At 32.5% G+C, this 15,447-nt stretch overlaps 3 protein-coding genes across 4 annotated transcripts; 2 read left to right on the plus strand and 1 right to left on the minus strand.

Moving 5' to 3' along the window:
• Nucleotides 1-2,479: 2,479 nt before the first annotated feature.
• LOC111467387 (cytochrome P450 714C2-like) lies at nucleotides 2,480-5,220 on the plus strand. The gene is made up of 4 exons (XM_023112246.1): nucleotides 2,480-2,826; nucleotides 3,204-3,433; nucleotides 3,922-4,530; nucleotides 4,617-5,220. Exons 1-4 carry the CDS (start codon nucleotides 2,529-2,531, stop codon nucleotides 5,049-5,051), a joined length of 1,572 nt encoding a protein of 523 aa, XP_022968014.1. The 5' UTR covers nucleotides 2,480-2,528; the 3' UTR covers nucleotides 5,052-5,220.
• An 84-nt stretch (nucleotides 5,221-5,304) lies between these two features.
• LOC111467388 (pectin acetylesterase 9-like) lies at nucleotides 5,305-9,374 on the minus strand. The gene is made up of 12 exons (XM_023112247.1): nucleotides 9,224-9,374; nucleotides 9,055-9,137; nucleotides 8,129-8,258; nucleotides 7,825-7,904; nucleotides 7,631-7,717; nucleotides 6,965-7,089; nucleotides 6,825-6,885; nucleotides 6,686-6,745; nucleotides 6,529-6,606; nucleotides 6,343-6,448; nucleotides 5,594-5,742; nucleotides 5,305-5,444 (listed from the first exon to the last, which is right to left on the minus strand). The coding sequence occupies exons 1-12, from the start codon at nucleotides 9,360-9,362 to the stop codon at nucleotides 5,340-5,342; spliced, it is 1,203 nt and encodes a 400-aa protein (XP_022968015.1). The 5' UTR covers nucleotides 9,363-9,374; the 3' UTR covers nucleotides 5,305-5,339.
• A 1,850-nt stretch (nucleotides 9,375-11,224) lies between these two features.
• Nucleotides 11,225-15,385, plus strand: LOC111467389 (signal peptide peptidase-like 1). 2 transcript variants are annotated; one of them, XM_023112249.1, is made up of 4 exons: nucleotides 11,225-11,411; nucleotides 12,088-13,006; nucleotides 14,337-14,537; nucleotides 15,101-15,385. In XM_023112249.1, the coding sequence occupies exons 2-4, from the start codon at nucleotides 12,209-12,211 to the stop codon at nucleotides 15,218-15,220; spliced, it is 1,119 nt and encodes a 372-aa protein (XP_022968017.1). In that variant the 5' UTR covers nucleotides 11,225-11,411; nucleotides 12,088-12,208; the 3' UTR covers nucleotides 15,221-15,385. The 2 variants fall into 2 exon arrangements, with proteins under 2 accessions (XP_022968017.1, XP_022968018.1); XM_023112250.1 differs by lacking the exon at nucleotides 11,225-11,411 and adding an exon at nucleotides 11,624-11,719.
• The last annotated feature ends 62 nt before the right edge of the window (nucleotides 15,386-15,447 follow it).

Genomic DNA, 15,447 nt, shown 5'->3' on the forward strand with positions numbered 1-15,447 from the left:
AAAAAAAAAAAAAAAAAAAAAAAAAAAAAAAAAAAAAAAAAAAAAAAAAAAAAAAAAAAAAAAAAAAAAAACTCTTTTTTCTTTTCTTTCTTTTTTTCTTTTTTTGTTCAAAAGCTTTGAACGTACTTCCTACCCATTTTAATTATGACTTCTCTCCATAAAAGATTTTTCACTTCAATATATCACGAAAATAGTGAAATAATTTAATCTTTTAGTTATGCTCAAAGCAACCATATATTTTACATTATGTATTTATAATGATTAAAAATATGTCATTTTTCAAAATTGTATTGTTTTTATAGTTGTTGACATTCAAAAAGTGGGTTTTGAACCAAATATGTATCTCTCGTTGTTGAATCTAGAGGTGTTAATATAACCCATTGACTCGAATAATTTGAACTACCGAACTCAAATTAGTTGATTTTTTCTTTTTGATTTGGGTTAGGTTAATTTTTTTTAAAACGAAAAAAATCAATAAACTTCATGAGTTTGAAATTTTTTCGTTAGGTAAACTCGACCAATCCAAAAATAGATTTTGTACGGTAAAATAGAGAACATTAGTGTGTGCATCCTTGCCTTTAATCGGAACTGCAACATAATGATTAATAAAAATATATGAATATTTGAGACAACATAATTATAAAAAGAAAAAAAAAGCACATAATTTGACCAAGGCTTGATAAAGTAGCCTTGGAAGAGACTTAACCGACCACATAATAACACGTGGGACCAACACCATTCATATTTTGTAGACCCCAATGTTTTAAATTTAATGGAATTTAAATTAAATTAAAAAATTAAATTACGGTCTTATCCTTAAGTTCTTAACTCGTTGAATCGAAGCCGTCCATTTGGCTTCCAGTGGATACTAACCGTAAAAAAAAACCATTAAATGTATGACGAAATTATAACAAAACCGTTGAGAGTAAATTGTCGGGTCGCACATAACAAACCATGGTGATGATGCCACGTGTCGTTTAGGGTTTCACGCATGCCAGTCAACTACAGAAAGAGTTGACCGTCATACGTGGAATGGGACCCGCTGCGTTTTTTTTTTAATTATTTTTGAAATTATGATTGGTTAAGTAGCTGACAGCTGTTTATTTTTCATGCATGTGATCAATGGTTCTTTTAAAACTATAAAATAATTTAAAACAATAATTTCTTTTTTTTTTTTCTCGTACTTATCAAATAAATTATGTTGCTTCTATTATTATCTTTTAATGAAATTTGGGACATGTTTTTTGTTATATTAAAACAAAATATAAATATAATTATAGAAAGTATTTGAATTAATCAGAAACTAATGACATCATTAGTGATGGTTTAAAAATGATTATTGTTTACATGTATTTAATTATTTCAAAATTATCTTTTAAATTTTGGAAAATTACCTTTTGGTCCTTGCATTTTCATCCATTCTTTTTGTTTAATCCTTAAAATTAAAAAAAAAAAAAATGTATATTTTAGCCTTGGAGACATGAAAAATAAATATTTTAATTTTTTTAAAATTGCTAAAAACTAGGTGTATTAAAAAAATAAAATTAGAGTCGAATTATTAACTTATTTTAATCATTCAAATTAAAAAAAAAAAAAAAATCTTCCTCCCATAATATATACACTTAATTTTTTAATTTCATAATTATATTTTAGTTGATGTATTCTTGGATAATACTTAAAAATAAATTTTTAAATAAGGACGAAATATATATTAAAATTGAGTGATAAATTATATTTTAATATTTAAAAAAGAATAAATAAATATTTTATAAATTTACAATTGGATTTTATTTTAAAAAGGTTGAAACCCAATTAAACTCGATCTAAAAACACTCTTAAAAACTCAAATATTCATTTAAGGAAATAAAAACTATAATAAAAAAATTATTTATGAAAAATAATCACAATTAAAAAAAAAAAAAAAAACAGTATTCTTGTCTAATTTCACTTCATGCATGAGAAACAAATTGGAACTGATGTTGGACAGGTTGTTTTTGTTTGTGTCCCAAACTGTACAAAGAATGAGGGAAAAAAGGAAAAAGAAAAAAAAAAAGAAAAGAAAAAAAAGGCCAAAAAGGGCATCCAATTGAATACACCACTAACAAATAAAACATTTAAAACATTTTTAAAAAACGATATTTTTTGTTCATGCACCGACAATTTGACCTCCTACTTCTACTGTGATATTCATTGACTTTAGGTCGGTTTTATAACATTTTTTTTTAAAGAAATTATTATCATTTTGTTTAATCTTATAAATCTACCAAAGTTTTGTCACAAAATCTAACATTAAAAACCATATATTATAAAGAAAATAATTTTATTTATAAAAGTCAAATATTCGTTTGTTATGAAATGTGAATATCCATTTAAAAAAAAGGTCAAATATTTTCCATATTCCCACTCAAACCCATCTTCCTCCTTCTCCCCTTCTTCTATATAAACCCTAATCCACCAACTCAAAATCATAACCCCTCTCTTCTTGTTCTTCATTAAATTTATTTTAATAAAGCTTTAATCTTTACAAAATGGTGGCAATTAGTCTCTCCATTGGGTTAATTACATGGGTTTTAATTATGGTTTTGTTCGTGAAAGTGGTGGTTTCATGGTGGGTTTTGCCTGTTTTGGCTCATCAAAAGTTGAAGCGTAATGGGTTTCGAGGTCCTCCTCCAACCTTTCCTCTTGGAAACATTGCTGAGATGAAGAGGATAAGGAAAGCTTCCGCCGCCATTAATGGCGATTCCCACTCCTTCCCTTCTTCCAAGGTCTCCCATGATATTCATTCCACTGTTTTCCCTCACTTCGCTCAATGGCAGGCCTCTTATGGTAATCAACTAAACCCCCTCTCTTCTTTATTTGGCTCTTTAACTCAATTGGTGTAGAAGCTCCCGTTCATGAAATTCCAAGCTTGAAAAAAGAAATACATGTCAATTACTGTCGAATTATTACTCACGGATGCCACATCAGTCTAGTAAGAATAAGGATATAAAATTTAAATTTATATCTAATTCATCATTTTTTTAAAATAATATTATTAAAAATATTTTAATGTAAATTCAAAATGCTATTTTGAAGCTTAAATGACAGCCCATATATACAAAAAAAATTACTTTTTAAAGATAATAACTGCTATTTTGAAAATTTTAAAATTGATTGTTTTTGTATTTTTAAAGGTTTAATGTGTATTTATTTTTGTGTTATAGGGAAGAAGTTTGTATATTGGTTGGGGACAGAGCCATTTTTATACATTGCAGACCCACACTTTATGAAGCAGATTTCTGTAGCTGTGATGGCAAAGGGTTGGGGGAAGCCAGCCGTGTTCAGGAACGATAGAAGACCGATGTTCGGTGATGGCCTTGTCATGACCGAAGGCGACGTCTGGGTTCGCCATCGACACATTCTTACTCCCGCTTTCAACCCCGCTAACTTGAAGGTAACCTACTTTCCTTCTTTCAAATAAGACGTTTTACAATTCAACGTTTTGTTGTTAAGTTTGACATAGAACTCTAAAACAAGCTAATTTCTTTTAAAAAAAAATGGTAGGAAGGATTAATTTGTTTATTTTTTTATTTATTGGAAAAAGATTAATTAATATTTGTTTATATTAGTGGTGGATTATTGTGGTGGAGATATGACATCATTATATTGGCCATATATAGAATAAAAAGTTAGTTAAATGATTAATTGATGGTTTGGCAGACAAGATTGATTTTGATTTGTATCTTTTTTTTAAAATAAAAAATTATTAATTAAAAATATAATTTTTTAAATTATCTATTTCAAAAAAATCTCATTCTTTTTAAAAATTTATAATATTATTTTTGATATTTCATAATCATTTAAAATTATATGGAGAACGTCCCAATCACATGTTTAGGTCACGTGATAAAAATAAAATTATTAAGTATTTAATTTTTGCAGGCAATGACAAAGTTCATGGTGGAGTCCACCACTAAAATGCTAAACGAGTGGAGCAGCCTCGTAAACTCCGCCAGTGGCGAAATCGACGTGGAGAGAGAAATCACGGCCACCGCCGGCGACATTATTGCAAAGGCCAGCTTCGGAATTTGCAACGGTGGCGGCCGAGACGCCTTCGACTACCTCAGAGCTCTTCAGTTCACTCTCTTCCAAAACAGTACTTACGTGGGCGTTCCTTTCAGCAGCCTTTTTTTCTGCCCGGGCCGAACCCTAGCCGCCAAGCGACTTGGCGCTGCAATTGACCGCCTCTTTTTATCCTTAGTGTCGGAGAGGAAACTGTCGCAGAATTCCTCCTCTGATTTGCTCAGCCGCTTGATTGAGGGTCAGAAGAGCACCGGCGACGTCGGCAAGATGGGGCTGACGACAAGAGAATTGGTGGACGAGTGCAAGACTTTCTTCTTTGGCGGCCATGAGACGACGGCACTGGCGACTAGTTGGACACTCCTGCTTCTGGCAACGCGGCCGGAGTGGCAAGATATTTTACGAGAGGAAATCAAAGAGGTTATTGGAGATAAGGAAATTGATTTCAACATGCTTTCTGGACTCAAAAAGGTTAGGGCAATGATAACTTTATCAGCCTAATTAAAACTCCAATTTCTCGTTAATCACCACAAGGTGTTTGATAAAATGCGTGACAGATGGGATGCGTCTTCAGTGAAGTACTTAGGCTATACCCATCAGCTCCTAACATACAAAGACAAGCAAAAGGAGACATTGAAGTTGGGAGCATGACCATCCCAAAAGGGACCAACATATGGATAGACATCGTCGCAATGCATCGCGACCCGGATCTATGGGGCGATGACGCAAATGAGTTCAAGCCAGAGCGGTTCGTGGAGGACAGCATTCGTGGCGGGTGCAACCACAAGATGGGATATTTGCCATTTGGATTTGGAGGGAGAATGTGCATTGGCAAAAGCTTGTCCTCTATGGAGTACAAGATTGTGTTAACGCTAATTCTCTCTAGGTTTTCACTCTCTCTGTCTCCTAATTATTCTCATTCTCCTGCAACTTTGCTCTCTTTAAGACCTGCCCATGGCCTTCCTCTCATTGTAACCCCCCTTCACCCTTAATTTTCTTACTTTCTTAAGCCTTTTATAAACTAAAATGCTGTTGTTTCATTCAAAACGTTTCTTGTTTGTTTAGCTCAACAATATGATTCGAACCTATGAACTGTTGGTCGAGAAATCGCTCGATCATCAAAACTTGAATTATAACGTTAAATACAACTTTATTACATAATCTGTGCTATAAATTTATCTGGTATGTGTTGTGTCCTCCCCTCTGAAGAAGCTGCCATGAACAGCTATTTCGCTTTATAATCTTTTCAAAAGAATTTGCTTGATTATTTTCAGAGTTAATTATGGTATAAGATTATGGCAAGTGGAGTCGCATGGATAAGCACAATCAATCTCCTTTATGTTCCTTCTGTTAAAGTACCAATCTCCAACTGTTCCTGCTATAGTCTGCAAAATATAATTTTATTTGAACAAAAATGATTAAATTACGAGTTCAATAACTTATTTGACACGAATTTGAGAGTTTTCGAGTAATTTAACCACTAAAAAACGAAACCCATTTCTGAATTTGTGGGTTGTGATTAAGAAAGAAGTACCTTGTTGTCAATTGTTGGGGAGCCCTTTGCAAACCATGTGTTTTGTGACTCACTTTGGCAATGAGCAAAACATGAATTTATGAACATTCCTCCTTTGCTTGAATATTGATAGAACAATTTTAATGCAGAAAGCATACTCGATCTTAGACCTAAACATTCAAATGAATGATAATATATGAACACAATAAAATTGGAATTTTATTGAATATGTAAAAGAGACCTAGAGGGAATCGATTCCGCTTCATGGTGATCACTATCTAGGATATATGAGCTTTCTCGACTACGAAACAAAGTCGGATTAGTTATGTAACAGCTCAAACAAAGCACTAGCAGATATTATCCACTTTAGTCCATTATGTATCGCCGTCAGTTTCACGATTTTAAAATGCATCTTTAGGGTGAGTTTCCACTCTTACAAAGAGTGCTTCGTTCCCTTTTCAACCAGGATCTTACAATCCATCCCATTGGAGGCTAACGTACTCACTGGCACACCGCCTAGTGTGTGGATTTGATATTATTTGTAACAAATCAAGCATACTAGTAACAAATATTATCCGTTTTAAAACGCGTATGCTAGAGAAAGATTTTCACACCCTTATAAAAAATGTTTCATTCCCCTCTTCAACCGACGTGGAATCGAACTTGAAAATTCTACTAGACTAGGAATCGAACTTGAAAAACACCCGAACATTAGGGACTAAGCCTAAAGTTCTTGTACTAAATTAGGGAAGGGGAATGTAGAGAGATACCTTGCAGCTGCTGAATCTGTTGTTTACTACAGGCTGCTGGATTCATTTTGCAGTGTTTCCATCGTCCATGTATATCAGCAGATGGTGGCACCAATCCATGATGAAACTATTTGATTCAAATCAGGAATGAATGATATCGACACTAAACTTACATTATCACATAAAAAAGGAACAACATTTGTTTACTTGGTAAACATCATAAGCTGAATTCAGTATGAAAAACGGTGTGGCTATGTACTTCAAGGCATGCTGTGGGAATATGCACTGCACATTATGAAACACACAAGAACTTTAGAAGCATGTAAAGTAACGTAAAATGAAGTGAATGTAAGGAAACAAGTACCAAATCTGGAAGGTTAGAAGAGGCCGCCGTGCAGTTTTCATTCAGATTTGGGTTCATTCCCTGTCATCCACACACCTTGTGGGTATCACATTAATGTGTGCATTAAAATGTGTTGATATTGATGGAGAAAGTGAGGTACCTGGAGAGCCACAAGATCCTTAAAGAAGCCCCTCATGGTGTGGGTTGAACCAATGTCTTGTCTGGGAAGATGAAGCATTAAAAAGGCACACAAAATCATGAACTTTGGAGATGGGTATTGAGAAAGAGAGAAGAACTCACAAGTCAAGAAAAAATCCAGCATCACTCAAGCATTTGACAGTGGCGTCTCTTGGTAAATAGTTGGTGAAATCTTCACAGTGCAGAAACGTGGCTAGACCTCCAGCTGAGCATCCAGAAAGCAAAGCCTGCAAAACAACAATAGCTTCAATTTCTAGCATCCATGTCGTTTTTTCTAATGTTTTCGTAAGAACAATCAAACCCGTAAAAAATTAAATAGTTATTAAACGGGATTTTAGTACTTGAAACGAAGGAAAATATACATTTTTGTGCATGAATAATATATCATTCATCACAATCATACTCTTACAGTAACGAGACAACGATTGTCTTATAGTTGTTCTAATCTAGCGAACAAATTAGACAATATCAATGTATAATTGAGGCTCATGTCACGTTTGCAAGAATTGTTTTAAAAAACGTGAGGAGGGAAAACATTTGAAAACAATTTGAAAGAATCGAAGAAAGTACGTTATATGGCCTTAAACCACGGTTTAAATATTATATAATTCAGGGGAGGAATAATTGATGACTAGTAACAAAAAAGTCAATGCGGCCATTTATTGAAACCATATAATCCCGACATTATTTTTTAGTATTTTTGTCGTGGTAGGAGAGGAATCAATGGTTACAAATGGAGACCATAATAAGACATGTTTATGTTAATACCTTGTTTGCTGTCCCCAACCCTTTTGGTAGAAGGTCAAGAATGATGGATTCCCATATCTTTTGGCCTTTGAAATAAAGCGGTGATGTCTGTAATTTGTTTGGAACCAAGACATGAAATTAGACAGAAACATGGGTTTACGAGGTTTAGAACAAGGGAAGAACATGAAACAGAACAGTAATGTCTGAAAATTTACCCCGTTGTGGAACAATGCATCTCCTCCAAATGAGGCTCCGTCACAGTACCTCAGCTTCACACGGTTCCAGTTATAAAAATCTGGTTATGAATTATTAACTTCAATTAGAGACGTCTATTTAACTCGTACTGTTCAGAACCTATTTAAACAGATATCAAGAGAAGACTGGGGAGAGTTTTCTCTGGATCCACTAAATGGGGTTGGAAATAGAGATTATATTACTCCGTTGGATTGTTGTTACTATAATAATAAATAGTTAATTGGAGAGAGAAAGAGATTAATTAGGCTAAAATGGATTATATACCTGGATTAAGAGAAGCATTATTGCTGAGAATACCATTGAAGTCTTCCCATTTGTTCATCAACTGCGTTGAACCTCTACGGGTCTTGGCTCTCTCCAAACAAGACTCCACGTCATTGCACCACCCACCTCCCTATTTTTTTTTCAACTTTACCATACTTAAATTCTGCTAAATTAAATATATGCCCCTATCCTTTATATTTTATTTTAAAAAATATTATATAAGTTCAATCTCTCTCGGCTATAAATTCATCTTAATATAATTGTACCTTAGACACGACCCGATGGTAACTAACTAATAGTTAATTGGATCAAGTCAGAAAAATTGATTTTTTACCCAAGATTTTAAGGATTACTATTTCAAAATTTATAGTGCTCTACTGATGATATAATAATTGAGTTCTTTTCTTATAGCGAATTTACTTATGAGTTGATTGATTTTAATACTCGTCGTTAAAATTTTAGTCTAACTCCAACTCTACATTTATTAACCCGAGCCAAAATTCTTTGTAATAAGATAGGTTTATTAATACTTGCTAAATTTATTAAAAATAATTATTTTTAAATTTATATAATTAATTGACCTAGTAAGTGGAGAATATTAATAATTGGAAATTTTAGAAAATTTATTATTTTAAAATTTGTATGATGTCTTTTGAAATAAGAAATAAAAATACCACTTCAAAAAAATAGTATATATATGTTAATTACTAATTATCCGTTATATTTTATTTCGATTCTCTTTTTAATTTCGTTATATTTATTTTATTTTATTTTATTTTTACCCCGCGTGCCCATTTGAGGGTTAATAAGTATGTGGTAGGAGTCATACGTGTCGTGTGCTCATTGGACTATCCGTAATTAATTAAAAATACCCAAAAATAGAAATATGCAAAATATGTTAAGATTAAACTGGAGAAATGATTGACCTCGAACTGTAGAAGCCAGTTTCCTGCTCCGGCGCCGAATCCCCTGTCCAGGTGGTACGCCGGCAAGCTGCCGTCCAAACAAACTGTTCCAAATACAAAACAAAACAGAATCCGATCAAATTCCATCAGAGAAAAATAAATGAACTGAATGTATATCTATTTCACTTACAGGCTCCGACGGAAGAGGCATTTCTAACCACCGTCATCGCCACCTGAAGCCGTGCTCCGGCGAGCGGTAGTGACCGTAGCGCTGCAGCAAGAAGAAACAGAACTGCTAGGAATGGAGCTCCGAAGCCGGCTGGATTCATCTTCAGGCGTCACCGGCGATCAGCGACTAGTCGGAATTGGAATTTATTTGAAGGGAGGAAGAAGAACGGGGGGTTTTTATAGATTTTACGTGTGTGTTTTTTACGTAGTAGTTGGCTAAGCATTTGACATTGAATATGGTGTTATTTACGAGAGTTGTCATTAATAGGAACTTAATATTAAAAAAAAGTAAAATAAATGCATGTAAGTCTAGTAGTGATATATATAGATCAAATAGAATGAAATAAAATAAATGAACTAAACAAACATTAAAAAATTATCTATTAAAATTGATTTAAAAAAAAAGAAAAAAAAAGAAAGATGTACAAATATTAAAATAATAATAAAATTTCAAAGAATTCTCTTTGCTTTCACTATATATATATATATAGTTAAATACGAGCATATAATTAAATTAAATTAAATTTATTGTTTAAGAAATAAAGTTATCAATATATGAATATTAAAAATAAATTTATATTTTTGTATGGTATGGAAGAAAATTGATTTATTTTAAAAGTGTAAAAAATGTAGGATTAACTTTAGTAATTTGTTTCAATATTTGACAATCATTATTGATTAATTTGCCTTTTATAGTGCGTCATTTAACTTAAAAATCTCCTAAGCAATCTTTCCAAAAAAAAAAAATAATAATAATCACAGATTAAAAATATTTTCTCTTGTGCTATTTTTGAAATAAAATAATTTTGATTTATTAAATTAAAAAAATTATTATAAAAGAGAGGGACTGCTGACTTGAAGCGTTGAATAATTTTGATCAAATTGGAAAATAGTGGAAGGAATAGTGAGGGACAGGCAATTGAGTTGATTTGACTCACCATATTTACGTATGATTTATAATTTTAAGTATAACTTACCAATATTTAATTTGTACATTTATTTCATTTTGATAAACTTTTGTTTTTTTGTATTTTTAAGGTTGACTTAATAAAAAAAAATTATCTAAAAAATATTTATAAACTTAAAAAAAAAATTCAAATAATATTCTTAAACACAAAATAATGCTTTCAGATAGAAAACTTTTAATAATTTTATTTTTTTTAAATATAATTAAACTTTAAGATATTTTTTTAAAACTAAAAAATACTCTTTAATATTTCTCATATTTTCTTCTCACTTTTTTAATATCGTCTCATTTCACTTTTCAATCTCTAAAAATTAGCTACTTGAGTGTTGAAATTTATTATATTTATGTTTAAAATATTAGAACCATTCGTATTCATTTTATTTTATTTATAGTAAATGATGTTTAAGACAAGAAAAAAGATCAAACAATTGGAAAAACAATTTAGAGACTAAAAAATGGTGAATGGTTGAACTATATATTTAAAGCCTTTTTGCTTTACTTTCAAAAGTTTATTGATATTTCATATATTTTAAAATAAATTTAAGGATATTAATAAAAAAAATTAAAAGATTACTAACCAAACAAGTTTAAAAGATATTTGAATTTAAAGGAAAAAAAAAAATCATTCTAAATATATATATATATTTTTTATAAGGAGTAAAAGTGTTGTCAAAACTTTTAAAAATTAAAAAATATATATTTGAATTCTTTTATTAATTTAGTTTATTTTAAAATATAATTATATATTTAATTCTTAAATTTAAAAAATGATGTATAAAATACTCTAAATTAAAAAAAAAACATTTAAATTTGTGTAGGATAGAGTTTTTATCATTATCAAATTTTAAAAATCAATCCATCTTTGAATCTAAAATAAAATTTACGTTTTTAGTGATTTATTAAATATTTTGTGAAGTTAAAATACGTGGTACAAACTTTAAAGGGCACCAACTAAATATATAATATAACGTAATCATTATATTCTTAATTCTTGTTTTAGTCATATTCTATTCTTATATTGTATGTGCAAATACACTTGTTTACTTCATAAGAACGCCGAGTCTGAAATTCAGCCAACTAAAATTTCCTTAGCATTCAGCTCTTCACTTCGAGTGAATAGATTTGTCGATCAGAGTGGCTAAAAGGGTGAGCCCTTTGAGTTTGAAGACCTTCAAAGTCCAAGGTTAGTCTTCTTTGTTAATCATCTGATTTTGAGGAACCCTAATTTTGCAATCATCTCGTCTTTCAAGAACTTTGATCGCTTATTGTGTACGTATCTGAATCTGTATACCCGTAGTGTTCTTGCCCTAGATACATGTTAGTCTGTGGATAAATGTTGTCAATTGACTGGTATTTCAATTGGAAAAATTATGGGATTTGCAATTCCAGGCCCCGTCGACCCTCTATCTGAGGAAACCGAGAAATTGTTTCGAGAAATTGCGATTTTAATCCTTACGACGGTTGGTAGTTGATATACAATAGGCTGTCTTTGTAAGTTTTTCGGTTCTTGGGCTTATTCACATAATGTTGATCATCTGCTATCTTTATAGTGATTTAGTTGTAAGCTGGATGGAAACCGACTGCAGTGATTGTTGGAGCTTTTCATTCAAACGTGTTTTAATTTGTTTGGTTGAATTTTTTATCGCTCATTTGTATTTATTCTTCATCATTCATAACCTTTATTTATTGCATGCAATGACCTTAAATAGTGGATTATTGAAAGCGAGCATTCAACCTTGCTGAATGGTTCTCATATTTGAGTCAAGTTTTAACAGATTTTTGTTCTGAAGATAACTCTCTTGGTTCCGTTTGCTGTGTGTGTGTGTTTTGTTAATTAACTGCTGCTTTTGGTCTTGCAGGTTGCACAAATTTCTCTGTTCAAGTATACATCAGAGAAAGAATGCAACTTTGGTTGCCTAATTTACAATTTTAGGAGTTTTAACATAGACAACGAAATTGAAGAAACGCAATTAGTTCATTATGGAGCCTTTGTGGAAACTTCTATATCTGCTGGAACCTGCACCTGTCACTCTTATTCTGACTGCGGTGGCTGTTACATTTGGATCTGCTTTCCGGGCCCTAAATTATGGAAAGGAAATGGAGAGAAACCATGACTTTTCAGAAGCATCCATTACCTTAGACAGATCCCAAGCGTTAATGATCCCAGTTATGAGTTCTTGCAGTTTGCTTTTGATGTTCTACCTGTTTTCTTCCATGTCTCAACTTCTTACTGCATTCACAACTGTTGCTTCTGTTTCATCCCTCTTCTTCTGTTTAGCTCCCTACATGGCCTACTTAAAGTCCCAGTTTGGATTGGCTGATCCTTATGTATCGAGGTGTTGTTCCAAGTCATTTACACGAATTCAAGGGTTATTATTGTTGGTATGTTCTGGTTTAGTTGCAGCTTGGCTTGTTTCTGGGCATTGGATTTTGAACAATTTGTTAGGAATTTCAATATGTGTTGCGTTTGTCAGCCATGTTCGTCTCCCTAATGTTAAAGTATGTGCAATGCTTCTCGTTTGTCTCTTTGTATATGATATATTCTGGGTCTTCTTCTCTGAGAGATTCTTCGGGGCAAATGTAATGGTATCTGTAGCAACTCAGCAAGCATCAAATCCTGTTCACACAGTTGCTAATAGTCTGAGTCTTCCTGGTTTGCAATTGATAACTAAGAAGCTCGAGTTACCCGTCAAGATAGTCTTTCCCAGGAACTTACTTGGTGGAGTCATTCCAGGAAAACATGCCACTGATTTCATGATGCTTGGTCTTGGTGATATGGTATGCAATTGTATTTTCCTTGCACTATCTCTCTTCATATAACTTCCTCCAGCATCAGTTGTCAATTTTCTGTTTCTTCAGTTTTGCATATTTAATTGGTTGTTCATCTTTCATTGGAAAGACTTCATGAAATTAGTAATCTGCCCGTTGAAAGACAATTGCAATGTTAACCAAGGTTAGAAAACCCTGCAGCTCAACATTATGCTCTATCATATGTAAATCACTTACTTCCCAGGGCTAGACTCTGCAAACATTTCTGACTGCATATGGATATTTAGTGATCTATTTCTGTTAGATTGTCTACCTATAAAATAAAAATACAATTCTTTTCATCCGAGTTGATGAAATATCCCAAAACTAGGGTTTCATGTTATAGAATCACATTTTTGTGTGTGTACGTTTATATTTAGCAGGAATATCTAACTTCATTGAGAAAATGAGCCTACAGAGGGATGAAAGCCTCAACGTATACTAAGGATTACTTAAACTATAATGAGAAAAATCTGGTTTTGAAATTAAGCAGCATAGGAGCAAGAGATGAAGGTATTAATGTGTTGTCTCAATCTTTTTGCACATAAATCACCAGCCTACGGTGAGCACTAAGCTAGGGTGTTGAGCTTTTTTTTTTTTTTTTTTAAATGTCAAATGGTCACATTGAACTGTTTACTTAATATTGCATTTGTATTTCATGTCAATATACGCATAGTGAAATCAATTATTGTGGTGTGTGTTTCTAAAATCTGGTGGAAATTAACATCAGAGAAACCTTGTCACATCCGGATTATTTCTGTCGTGGAAATTGTTATCAATTATTTGCTGTTTGTTATGTTGATTATGATGGTAACTACTGCTGGTGTTCAATAAAATTTTTGGTACTTGATTGGATGTTATCCATCTCAGGTGAACTTTTATGGTTGAGGATTCAACATGGTAATTTATCTTGTGATAGGAGAACCTAGGGCAATTAAAAGTAGAAGAATTCGTGGGTTATCCTTTGAGAATCGAATAACTCTCTCAAAATATTAAGCATCGTGCATTTCTAAGTTCTTGTGTATGTTATAGGGTGAAATAATAGCACATAGGTTTTGATATGATGAATGTTGGAGGTGCGAAGGTCTTTTTGGTTTATTTAGAAACTTGAGGTAAAAAATGTTGAGTGGTTACAGTTGGCAGTTTAAAACATTCCTTAGCAACTTTATAGAATGATGTAGAAGGTTTTGTTGTGAATTTCACTCCATTTTGTTACATAATCGTATCCTTTCTATACTGTGTTGATCGATTTGCTGCTTATCTAAGGTGTTTCTGTTATGTTCGTTGTTTCATATTGTAGGCAATTCCTGCCATGTTTCTAGCTCTAGTTCTTTGTTTCGACCATCGGAAAAGTAGGGATACAGTCAATCTCTTAGATATCCACACAAGGGGCGGCCACAAGTATATTTGGTATGCCCTACCTGGGTATGCCATTGGGCTGGTGACTGCTCTAGCTGCCGGCGTCTTGACTCACTCACCGCAACCTGCTTTATTGTATCTGGTAAGCCATTTCATCTTTTCTACGTCAATTCATGTTTGCATATTTTCACAAGAGTTTAGACTTCTGGAAAAATTGTTCCGCTTCTCTGTTGTCCTCCACATTTCTCTACTTACGAACTAGTTCAATTAGTGAATCTTTTTGTATCTCGAGTTTTTGTTCTTATAAATTTTCTCTATGTTGAGCCTACCTCAACAATTGAAACGCGACTCAACAGTTAAGGTAGTAACCTTTCTTATAGGTCGAAAATTCGTATCTCCACCTAACTAACTACACTAAATTCTCAACAATATATTATGGCTGAGATTGAGAGTCGTGGATCTTTTTTACATCTCTAAGTTATTGAGAAATTATTTCTAAGTGGCTTGCCATATGTCGCCAATAGTTTTGTGCTATTGAATGTAGGAGACAGACTGAGAAAGTATTTCGTTTTTGTATCTAGTAGTTGTTAAGGTATATAGAAATTTTGAAGTTCATATTCTATGATTATTTCGAGGTAGCCACGTTCGAGGTAACTCTCTGAATTATTGTTGTTATGGATTCCCGAATCGTAATATGTTGTGCAGGTACCTTCTACATTAGGACCTGTTATAGCCATCTCTTGGATGAGGAAGGATTTTTTGGAGTTATGGGAAGGTCCCTCGCCGAACCACAATGATAAAGTGCGCCAAGTAGAAGTAGTTTGATGATGAAGAGAATTGTAAAGTCGTTTGCTGTATCAAATGCTATCATCCTTTGGAAACATTTGTCATTTGTATGAAAATTGCACGCCTTACTAAAATTCTATTTAAATGCCCAAACCCACTTGTGAAAAGAAAATAGATTATATCACTTCTTGCATTTTATTTTAAGCACAAACATACTTTTAATAATTTAGCCATAGAAAAATTTGCAGTTTTATTATTATTATTAT

Source organism: Cucurbita maxima, unplaced genomic scaffold, assembly GCF_002738345.1.
Source record: "Cucurbita maxima cultivar Rimu unplaced genomic scaffold, Cmax_1.0 Cma_Scf00034, whole genome shotgun sequence".
Taxonomy (NCBI): Eukaryota; Viridiplantae; Streptophyta; class Magnoliopsida; order Cucurbitales; family Cucurbitaceae; genus Cucurbita; species Cucurbita maxima.

Bases quoted from the DNA above. Each gene is read 5' to 3' on its own strand.
- LOC111467389 (XM_023112249.1), top strand. From the start codon at position 12,209: ATGGAGCCTTTGTGGAAACTTCTATATCTGCTGGAACCTGCACCTGTC. The intron at 13,007-14,336 runs GTATGCAATTGT...TTCATATTGTAG, and splicing joins TGCTTGGTCTTGGTGATATG to GCAATTCCTGCCATGTTTCT. The intron at 14,538-15,100 runs GTAAGCCATTTC...TATGTTGTGCAG, and splicing joins AACCTGCTTTATTGTATCTG to GTACCTTCTACATTAGGACC.
- LOC111467388 (XM_023112247.1), bottom strand. From the start codon at position 9,362: ATGAATCCAGCCGGCTTCGGAGCTCCATTCCTAGCAGTTCTGTTTCTT. The intron at 9,138-9,223 runs GTAAGTGAAATA...TATTTGGAACAG, and splicing joins TGCCTCTTCCGTCGGAGCCT to TTTGTTTGGACGGCAGCTTG. The intron at 6,746-6,824 runs GTACCTCACTTT...TGTGGATGACAG, and splicing joins AGGATCTTGTGGCTCTCCAG to GGAATGAACCCAAATCTGAA.
- LOC111467387 (XM_023112246.1), top strand. From the start codon at position 2,529: ATGGTGGCAATTAGTCTCTCCATTGGGTTAATTACATGGGTTTTAATT. The intron at 2,827-3,203 runs GTAATCAACTAA...TTTGTGTTATAG, and splicing joins TCAATGGCAGGCCTCTTATG to GGAAGAAGTTTGTATATTGG. The intron at 4,531-4,616 runs GTTAGGGCAATG...AATGCGTGACAG, and splicing joins TGCTTTCTGGACTCAAAAAG to ATGGGATGCGTCTTCAGTGA.